Genomic DNA, 11,421 nt, shown 5'->3' with positions numbered 1-11,421 from the left:
ACATGGGGGCCTCATTGCCCTCTTTTTGAGATACAATGTTCCACATTGATTTAGTTCTTGTATCTTTTAAGCCCCAGAAATTTTTGTGTTCTCATTCTAATGCACAATGCTCAATTTGCTGAAGTTTGTGACTGGTGGAATGTTCTGCAGAAGTATTGCTCTGCAAATGTTGATATTTATAAAGGTTAAGCATAATTATAAATTATTGTATCATCTCTACTTTCCTGGTAATTTATTATACCTATTAACACACTCTCTACATCAGGGGTATTATTAAAAAACAAACAATTAAAAAATATGTATTATTATTAAAAATGTCACTGTATTATTCTATTATATTTATACTTTTAAAGCTACTCAAGTTATTCAGCCAAAAGTAGTGAGTGGTTTTCTCATTTCCTTGTTATTGTTGTTTGATTAATAGCCTTTATATGATATAGCCTGCTAGACAGTGCTCAATTTGGTTACATGTACACTTCAAGTCCAACATTTTGATGCAAAAACTCTTTTTGTCCCACTGTTTAAATTCACTTGAGACATAAACGACTGTGTTTACATTAAATCCTCATCAAGATTAGCATTGGCGGAATTATGAAGTGTATTTAACTGTTTAGGTGTCAACCTGCATTAGCGGTTGGAGCACAGGCGCATGTAAATTTGATTGGATGGAGTCACGAGACTCTCCCTAGCCAATCACGGTGATAGATAAAAATAAAATCAGGACAGGGAAGTAGTGAATACAGACGGTGTTAAAATAGCGCAGTAAAAGTACAGTTACAGCACCTAAAATGTACTCAAGAAAAACTACTTAATTATAGTAACGTGAGTATTTGTAATTTGTTATTTGCACCCCTGGCTGTAAATCCATACAATGCAATTGAATGGTGACCAGAACTTTGAAGGTCCAAAAAGCTCATAAAGGCAGCATAAAATTAATCCATATGACTCCAGTGGTTTAATCCATGTCTTCTGAAGTGAATTATCGGTGTGGTGAGAAACAGATCAATATTTAAGTAATTTTTTACTACAAATCTCCACTTTCACTTTCTTCTTATTTTGTTTTTGGCGAGTTGCATTCTTTGTGCATATCGTCACCTACTGGGCAGGGAGGAGAATTTATAGTAAAAAAAAAAGGACATATATATTGATCTGTTTCTCACGCACACATATCATATCACTTCTGAAGATATGGGCTTCACCACTGGAGCTGTATGGATTACATTACTTTTGTGTTCAGCAGAAGAAAGATAGTCATACACATCTGGGATGGCATGAGGGTAAGAAAAACTATGAGAAATTTTTAATTTCTGGGTAAACTATTTCTTCAATACATCAATCTACACTCTGGAGAGTGTACAAGACACATCAAGGTTTAAAAAAAAATTATTTTACAGTAAACATCAAAAACAAGGAGGAAGAATGGGGCTCTCACTGGTCTATCAAATCGTCAGCATTCAGTGCATCTGACAAACGGCCTGAAGGAGTCTTGAACCCAACAGCATGTCTACATCCAGGAGACATTCTTCTCTTTACTGTGACCCAACAACATTACCCTCAGTATGATATGTAAGTGCATGCTGACATATGATTCATTTACTGCCAATTCATCCTCTCAATTCCTGATTGTCACAGCGGGAATACTCCATTCTTTTTCACAGAGACAACTTGTACAACACTAATGCTGCCTTTGATTGGGGAGCTTTCAGATTACTGGCGCACAGCCAGAAACTGGCAAAATCTGCCCACTCCCTGTTCTCCATAAATCTCAATGAGCCTGGGGTGTATGTTTTCAAACTCAGCAGCCACCAACACAGGCACATGGTATTATGATCTTCAAAGTTCTTTCATACAAACTTCATGAAATACATTTTCTTTCACAGGGTTAAAGAAATGTTTTGCATGGTACTAGCAAATGCATTTTTATTGTGGTGAACGGACAATAAAACAAGCAAAAATATCCCATAGGCCAAGGGACCATTGTGTCATATTACATTTACATTTATGCATTTGGCAGACGCTTTTATCCAAAGCGACTTACAGTGCAATTATTACAGGGACAATCCCCCCGGAGCAACCTGGAGTTAAGTGCCTTGCTCAAGGGCACAATGGTGGTGGCGTAGTGGCTAAAGCACAGGGCTGTTAATCAGAAGGTCGTTGGTTCGAACCCCATGGCTACCACCATTGTGCCCTTGAGCAAGGCACTTAACTCCAGGTTGCTCCGGGGGGATTGTCCCTGTAATAATTGCACTGTAAGTCGCTTTGGATAAAAGCGTCTGCCAAATGCATAAATGTAAATGTAAATGTAAATGTCATATGCTGGGTTTCTATATAACTATTTTTTGGGCATATTTTGAATTTGCATGTAAAACAAAACCTGAATAGAAACACTGGAGATGCACATACACTCTCAAAATGTTTGTGTGCTTGGCTAAGAAGGATTTGTTTAATTTTGTATCATTCAAAATTTGCATTAAGTTTATGCAAACAGTTTCAGAATCGTTCAGAAATGATGACACGCTTTGACCATTTCGGTATGTTTTTCCACTCCAAACATGCTTCAAACCTTGCCCTGGACACACTGAAGTGTAAAAATAGCCTATTATTGAGAAATGCACTTAAAAACTTGTATACATTTGGTTGGAAACCCAGCTATAGAGACTTTTTTTGACTTGGGCCAGTAACCAACCTCCTATAGAACACCCACACCTTGCAACCAGGGCACCTTAGCAACTACATGGTGACACCTTAGCAACCACCCACAAAATCTTGGGCAAGCACTTTCCTTTCTGTTGTCTATTCATCAGTAAATGTTCTTGTTTGGTTCCTTCAGTATGTTAGAGTAGTTCCTGCTGGCGGCGAGTGCTATGACACTGGACCATTCTTCCCTTCTGACCCACATCATTTGACTCGCATGGGCATCGCCCAGAGACGCCAACTTCCACTCCGCCCAGATTGGCTGATGATTGGTGGGCTTTTAGTAGGGGCTGTGGTAGTCCTTTGCTTGTGTGTAACAATACTGGTAAGTGATAACAGACAGCAAATCAAAATCCTGGGGTAAGATTATAGGGTGCACAAGAATTGGTTATTCTTGAACACTGCATTCTTATAGATTGTGTTCAGGAAATACGGCTGGCCAGAGAAGCAGCCAGCTCATGCTAAATACCGTGCACTGCAGCTCAGGTACAACATGGATGACTATTCATCGAAGGGTTCCAGGGTGGTGGCTGTGAAAAAAACACATCGAAACCTGCTGATGGGGTTGACAGAGGACTCAATGCAGAGAGGTAAAACTCAGTTATAATTAAAAATAAAAAACACAAAAATGAACATTCTGTTGTCATTTTCTCACCCTCACGTTGGTCCAAACCCGCATGACAGTGGCAAAATGTTAAGAACTAACAGCAGGGGAATCATGCACCTATTTATTTTTTATTTTTTGAAGGGGCAACTATCTTACACAAGATCCCATCTGACTCTGTGGGACACAGTAGTCTTGACTATGATACCTCACGTACCTCACCTTTTACAGTACATTAGATATGACCAAGAAGATAACACAGACTTTACATTAGCTAACAAAAATAATTAGATAACTGCCTAAAATGTGTTGCAGTATATAGCCTATTTAATACTCTACAACCAAAAGAGAGAAATTAGAAAATATATAAATCCAAATAAAATAATTATCTTATTTTCATTTTTTTTTGTCATGTTTGTACAGTAACATGATTTTCAGACTTGGCATCCATTGCTTTTTAGGGTTGGGAACAGAGAACCCAATTTTTCTTTTAGTAGAAGAGGTTACATACAAAGATTTTCCTTTCCATTTACTGTTCTCGAATGTGCATTATTTTGCTGATGCAGATGCAAAACTGTGCTAAAAAACTCTGATAGTGTTTCCTTCTACCACTCAGCAGCACTGCAACACCACTATTAAATCAGCAGTGTAAAACAGAGTGACCAGTGTAGTCTGATGCCCGAACTAATGACTTTTATATGAGTCTGTTACTGAAGCCCAAGTCATTCATTTTGTCATGTCCGAATTGAAATGAAGCAAGAATTAGGAAGTAATTACTAGATTGTTGTTGATATAACCATGTGTAGTTATCGATACACATTATGAATTTTGTTCAAAAGTCTATTTTTAAGAATGCATTCTGTTAAAGGGTTAGTTCATCACCCAAAATTTCAAAACATTCTCTCATCTTTTACTCACCCTCATGCCATCCCAGATATGTATGACTTTCTTTCTTTTGCTGAATACAAATGAAGATTTTTAGAAAGATATCTTAGCTCTGTAGGTCCTTACAATGCAAATGAATGGTGAACAGAACTCCTAAAGCTCCAAAAAGCATATAAAGGCAGCATAAAAGTAATCCATACTACTCCAGTGGTTTAATCAATGTCTTTTGATGTGATAAAGTTGGTTTTCACTTTACATCTTGTCATTGCAGTCTCTAGGCATGATCATGATTTTAAGCTAATATTACACTTCTTAGCGCTTGACAAATGAGCGGCAAGTGACAAGTGTGATCGAGCTTGAAATCATGATCACCAAGGATAATGCTGCTGTCAAGGTGTACAGTGAAAAATAAGTTATATTTTGAACTGAGATATTTGTCTAAAAATCTGCAGAAGAAAGAAAGTCATGCACATCTGGGATGGCATAATGGTGAGAAAAGGGGTGAACTAATGCCTTCATTGTTTCCAAATATTTCTTCCTCAAAAGTACTTAAAGAATCTTTAAACCTTTAAGGAACCAGAAAAAGAATAATTAGGATTCCCATCTTTATTGCTTTTAGAATACTATCAAATTGAATAAATCCCCTTACACTCAACAATAAAAGAGACAACAGATTTAAGCTAATCACTTTAATTGTCCAATTGGACATAATTTGTCAACTTTGACATAATCATTTTACAAAGTAACATCTGTTTCCAAGAAAACAACATATATACTTCCAAGATAACATGATATCAGGCTATATACGTAAGTGACACACCAGAGATTACACTTCACTTTCAATGCCATGATTGTCAGGGTAATTGTTTTTGGGTGTGACACATTTGGCTTTACTATGGTGTGTAATAGCTCCATGCAGAGAATTCCCACAGACTGTGTTCATATTGCCCACAGCAGTGGCTCTGGTGTCAAACGACTTCTGGGATTATGAAAAGCAAGTGGATCTTGAAGCCTTCAGTTCAAGTACTTTCTATGATATCCTGCTCAAGCACAGTGTGTCCGTCACATCACGTCTCGGACAGCTGAGAGGAGAGGTGAGACTCCATGGGAACAACAGTCAATCTCGCACCCCCTCCAAGTTTCAGATATCACTCTCGTAAAGTTTAAACATACTTATCCATATTGAATGGCATTACTGATATGCAGAGTTTTGAATGGGTGCTAATTAACGGTCTCTCTTATTGCACTGTTGAGTATGATACTATGCATAATATAGCAGGGTCTTAGAGCCATTACTTCCCTGGGGCATAGTGTGAGGATTAAGCTGTAAAATGAGTTGTAAGAACTGCATTCTTATGTCAAACTGTCCCATTGAAGGAAACATGCTCTGCTACTCTGTATCTTTAGGTGAAGCTGCTCTACCAGGGGGTGCTGGGGAAGTTGAGAGAGCTCCACCCAGGCTGGAGGATGCTGGGGGGGAAAACCGAGGGTTTGGAGAGACAGGTGGAACAAGAGATGTTCCGGAGGAGAGCATTGGCGAATCAACTGGGACAGCTACTTGACAGTCAGATTCAGATCCTGCGTGTGGAGGCAAAAGCACAGCAGACCATGCAAAAGTCCTTCAGAGCGCCTCTGAGGGAGTGCATTAGACTTCTAAGGCTGCTCTCTGAGGGCCAGACGTCACTCTGGGATAAACACATTAAGCAACAGTATGTCATGATTTATGTAAAAGAATACATATGTGTCTGTTTCCTCTCTGTGAATATGTTGAAGTTTGTGCTCTAATGTGGTCATAATTTGGTGATGAACATGCTGAAAAAATGTCTACACAAGTTTGGAAAATTAGATGAAATGTCTTAAAAATCATAAAAATCCATCAAAATATGTTTTATTAGTAAAAATATAAAAAGTTCTCTCTAATAAGCATTTAAATGGATATTCCACCGAAAAATGTATTCATGTCCATTCATGTTGTTCCAGTTCCGAACAGCTTTCTTTGTTTTCTGCGGAACACAAAAACGAGATGTTATGCTCAGTTACATTCACTTTCATTGTATGGAAAAGATGCAATGAAATTGAAAGGTAACTGAGACAAACATCTCCTTTTGTTTTCAACTGAAGAAAGCCATAAAGATTTGGAACAACTTGAGTGTGAGTAAATGATGACATAATCTTTATTTTTGGGTGAACTTTTCATTTAAAAGCAATAGAAATTTGTAGTACAGTATGGCCCTGTGACAAGGAGGATGGTGCTGAATCAGATGATCAGCGGGAGAGCGAGATAAAGGGGAGCCGGAGAAGCCAGTTCAAGAGAGAGAGATGCACGTCGCCGCGCTGCATGCGTGTCTGTTTATGTTATTTTTTTATGTTGTTTTACGTTCATTTATATAATTAAACCTTGTTTACTGTTCAGCTGGTTTCCACCTCCTCCTTGCTCGACCGTAACTAGTTATATAGATAAATGCTCACCTTTATCTTACTCTCCCGCTGATCATCTGATTCAGCGGCAGACGTGCACCATCACGGCCTGGCCACACCCTCCTCCTCGTCACACCCCCCCCATTTGGATAACTAGGTAAATGCTTACATAAATGTAACTGTGCACTACATTAGAAAAGTCATAAATTTAAGGTTTTCAATGATCTTATGAAACTACCCCCTTTAAAGGAATATTCCAGGTTCAATAAAAGTTAAGCTCAGTTGACGGCATAATATTGATTACCACAATCATTTGTTTTGACTCATCTGGGTTGTAGTGAGGCACTTACAATCAGGCACGTGCAGAGGGGAGGGGCGTTGGGTGCTTGAGCACCTGCCCCTTTGCCCCTTGGTGCCCAAAGTGCCCTTTTGTCAAAGAAAAAATTCCTCTCATTGTTTTTATTTATTAAAGGCCCTTTTGTGAATGCCTGCCTATGCCAAATCTAAATATTAGTAAAATGTATGATTAATAATTTAGCTTTAAATAAAATGATCCAGATGATGACCTTTCACCTGACGACGACCTCATCCGGGACTATTCCTCACGCCGCACGGCCGCAGCACGCGCATTTTTTAATTACCGGAAGATATCTTCAACACCGCGACCGCGGCAGCTGGTAAGTGGGGATTCATTCCCAGTGAAGTGATTTTATTGTTTATTTACTTATTATTATTATTTTACAAGAACGACGTGAAGAGAGCATGCAGATATGTTGTATATATTGCTGTGTGTAGCCTGTAGAAGTAACGTTACGTTAGCTTGCTGTTTGAGGGAGAAAAGTTTCACTCACAGGCGTCGAGGGGGTCTTGTCTTTTTTATGCCTTTTGACTAAATTATTATTATTATTATTTCAGAGTGCCTTAAAATAATTATCACAACAACACTGATAAGGCTTATACTGATTTTCTCATTCTCTGAATTATCATTATAAAAATAAAACAATTCAGAACAGGATTAAAATATAATTATATTTTAAATGACAAAAATATTTTCTTTCTACAACAGCAAAGACCACTATTCAGAGACGCTTTAAAGGAGGAGATAATTCCAAATGGGAAATATTGCATGCCTTCCATTGCCTGACAGTCCCAGAGAACTGGAAAACAGCTAGCATTCCAACAGCAGCACTCCAAGCTGTGAAGAAACTGCGCCAGTTCTACAATATTGAAGATGAAGACAAATTGCAGACAGAATTGAAGGTCTTCCATACGTCATACTCATGCCCACCACCAGCCAATGTGTCTTCTATTCTGTCAGTGGTCAAGGAAACCAATGCACATCTAGTTTTCCCCAACATGACTCTGCTGCTGAAGACATATGGCACACTTCCGGTATCCACAGCAACTGTGGAACGTTCCTTCTCAAAACCGAAGCTTGTGAAAACCAAACTTCGCAGCCTTTGCAAAGAGGAGAGATTGTCTGACCTTCTTCTGTTGGCCATTGAGAAGGACATTCCAATAAATGACAATAATGTCATTAACATTTTTAGGGACATGGCCAACAGGAAATTTCTGTTATAAAAGTCTACAACAACTCATCAACACTTATTGGTAAGATTAATGCTACACTGTGATTTTTAGTAGGTGCCAACAGAATGAACACACACATACACATTTTAGTTTCTTTATTTATATTTTTGATTAGACATAATCAATCAAAATCCAACTACATCTCAGAGTCACAATGCAACTTGAAATCATGATCACAGTATTGTGTACTGTAGACAGACAAGCACACACACCTCTGTCTATATAGATGTTTGTGTCTCACTCTCACCACTGCCATGGCCACCATCATCCTATCCCCCATTAATGTTTTTTTTTTTCTCAGATAATTTTACTTTTTTGAATCTGGTATCTTATTTTCTCTACCTGCAGCTCTTGGTGTGCAGCAGCCTCTGTGAGCATCTCCCTCTTATTTTCTTGGAGCAGTCAGCCTTGGCTGGTCAGTGAGCCAGTTCCAAACACTCTCAGCAATCTTTACATCTTGTCATGGTAACATACCAATTGTTTAATCAGCTAATATATCTCCTATATGTTTGTTGTTTTAATGTCTACAGTCTCTCAGATCAACTCAGTATTAGCAGCAGCAACAACAACAGCAAAGGCAGCATACTCACTCAAGGAATTTAGTAAGATTTTACCAGAACAGGTATCACATTAATGTAAAAAATCTGTTGTATTTGCTGTAAAATAAAATTGCTGTATTTTTTCTGTTTGCTTTGTTTTTGTTTTTATTATATTAATGGAACTCTTGTATTTTTGTAATTCAGTTTTTGCCATCAAAAATAGCCACAAATGCTGACACGGCATTAAATAAAACTATACTCTACTGTACGAAACATGGGCCACGTTGATTTTACTATAACGTTTACTATAGTTTTTACTGTAACGGCTGTTCTTAATTATTCTGTACAACAGAGAAGAAAAAGCCATCAGGTTGGTACAACTTAAGACACTTCAGTTTCTAATTATTCTGGACAGAAAATATTTTTTTAACTTTTAAACTTAAAATTGTCTTTTCTGTTCTGTTTCTTTTCCAAAACTGCATCACAGCATTTGCTGCCGTATCAATACAGAATCATCCGTATCGATACGCGAATCAGCAAGGAATGTGTCACGATATATTACTGTATTGATATTTTGAGCACCGCGCTATTTAAAGTCTTGTTCCATGTGCCCCTTTTATACTTTGAGCAACTGCCCCTCCAAAGGTCTCTGCACGGCCCTGCTTACAATGGAAGTGAATGGGGACATTGTTTTGGAGGTTTTAAAGGCAGAAACGTTAAGCTAATAATTTTATAAAAGCACTTATATTAATTCTTCTGTTAAAAATCATGTGTTATTTTAGCTGTATAGTTGTTTAGTCATTTTTACAGTCGTTTTAGGGTTTGTTTCATCGTCATGACAACAAAGTTGTAAAATAACTTTACACAGAAAACATTAGTAAGTGATTTTATCACACTAAACTCATGTTGACACACATATTGTTCATGCCTTGTGGCTATACTTTTGAAACAGTGAGTATTTTAACGTTTACAGATTGTCCCATTCACTTCCATTGTAAGTGCCTCACTGTGAACCAGATTTTTGCTTTGTTTTTAAAGAAAAGGAGGGACGATAATCAATATTATGCCACAAATGCTGTTGATTGAGCTTAATTTATATTGAACCCGGAATATTCCTTTAAATCTGATAAACCTAAGACATTTAGAGCTCCTTGACTCATACATGGAAAACACCAGCAAGAGTGTCACGTGCCTTGCTTGTATCAGATGACAGTGAGCTGAGTGTTAATTCACTTTGTAGCACAAGTCACATACAGACTACATAGGCTATTTATTAAATCAAATAGCAGCCTTTTGCAGTTAAATAAACACTTTGACTCATGTAGTGACCGGCTTTTCTAGATTGAGAAGCTACCATCAAAAAAACACAGAAACACTTCAAATTAAAAGCTCCACCAAAAATGAAAGCTCAATTTAAAGGGAAAAACATACGATAGAAAAAGATCACTACTGTATAGTTTTGTAATATTTAATTTAATACTACTAGATACAGACAACATCTGTTAGACAACTGGAGAACATGCATGCGCATTTGCTATACAAGCTTGGAAGATTGCGTTTGTTAGCGTAATCTGAGGTAAGAAGCACAATTTAGGATACCAGTGTTGTCAGATTTTACTGCTGATTTGAAACAGTTTTGGAGATTTCGGTCTTTCCCCATTCAAGTAGATAGGAGCTGCACTAATATACTATAGCTGTCTGGGAGCATTCCAAATATGGCCACCAGTGGACTGACTTGCTAGAAAGACTTTGATGATATTTAAACAATATCTCACATATGTAAATCTCTGTTAGGCAGCACTTTATTTGACAAAAATAACTTCAATGTTGTGTTTCAAATTGTGCTGTGAGGTTCTGTATAAAAGCACTTAAAGTGATAGTTCACCCAAAAATGAAAATTCTTTCATCATTTACTCACCCTTATGCCATCCTGGATGTGTATGACTTTCTTTATTCAAATGAAGATTTTTAGAAGATTGTCTCAGCTCTTTTGTTCCATACAATGCAAGTGAATGGTGGCCAAAATTTTGAAGCTCCAAAAATCACATAAGTCAGCATAAAAGTAATCCATGTGACTCCAGTGGTTAATTCAAAGTCTTCAGAAATGATATGATAGGTGTGGGTGAGAAACAGATCAATATTTAAGTACATTTTTGCTATAAATTCTCCTACCTGCTCAGTCAATCTCCACTTTCACATTCTTCTTCTTGTTTTTTTGGGATTCACATTCTTCATGCATAGGCCCCCTACTGGGCAGGGAAAGAATTTCTAGCAAAAATGTACTTAAAAATGTATCTGTTTCTCATCATATCACTTCTGAAGATATAGATTTAACCACTGGAGTCATATGGATTTCTTTTATGCTGCCTTTATGTGCTTTATGGAGCATCACTTGCATTGTGAGGACCTACAGAGTTGAGATATTCTTAAAGAAAATCTTAATTTGTGTTCTGCTGAAGAAAGAAAGTGAAACACATCTGGGATGGCATGAGGGTGAGTAAATGATGACAGAATATTTTCTATATATGTTTGGGCAGAATATATGTTTGGGTTAACTATCCCTTTCATTTGATAAAAATAATACAAATGTTGAAAATGGATTGTTCTATTTTCAATTTTAATTTTAAATGTTAATTATTATTGTTATGTTGATTTACTTATCACTCTTCTGTACTGATCCAGTTTGGGTCA

The 11,421-nt window shown here is 37.4% G+C and overlaps 1 protein-coding gene across 1 annotated transcript in view; it reads left to right on the top strand.

Moving 5' to 3' along the window:
• The window catches only part of LOC127629739 (uncharacterized), a 19,771-nt gene extending 10,960 nt beyond the window's left edge, over nucleotides 1-8,811 (top strand). The window contains exons 7-15 of the mRNA XM_052106953.1: nucleotides 1,395-1,566; nucleotides 1,659-1,821; nucleotides 2,831-3,019; nucleotides 3,110-3,284; nucleotides 5,138-5,277; nucleotides 5,591-5,892; nucleotides 7,668-8,212; nucleotides 8,540-8,606; nucleotides 8,722-8,811. Coding sequence (XP_051962913.1) covers nucleotides 1,395-1,566; nucleotides 1,659-1,821; nucleotides 2,831-3,019; nucleotides 3,110-3,284; nucleotides 5,138-5,277; nucleotides 5,591-5,892; nucleotides 7,668-7,695 — 1,169 coding nt within the window. The 3' untranslated portion in view covers nucleotides 7,696-8,212; nucleotides 8,540-8,606; nucleotides 8,722-8,811. The remainder of the gene's footprint in view (nucleotides 1-1,394; nucleotides 1,567-1,658; nucleotides 1,822-2,830; nucleotides 3,020-3,109; nucleotides 3,285-5,137; nucleotides 5,278-5,590; nucleotides 5,893-7,667; nucleotides 8,213-8,539; nucleotides 8,607-8,721) is intronic.
• The last annotated feature ends 2,610 nt before the right edge of the window (nucleotides 8,812-11,421 follow it).

Source organism: Xyrauchen texanus, chromosome 36 (assembly GCF_025860055.1).
Source record: "Xyrauchen texanus isolate HMW12.3.18 chromosome 36, RBS_HiC_50CHRs, whole genome shotgun sequence".
NCBI lineage: Eukaryota > Metazoa > Chordata > Actinopteri > Cypriniformes > Catostomidae > Xyrauchen > Xyrauchen texanus.
This window is presented reverse-complemented; position numbering and strand designations above follow the sequence as displayed.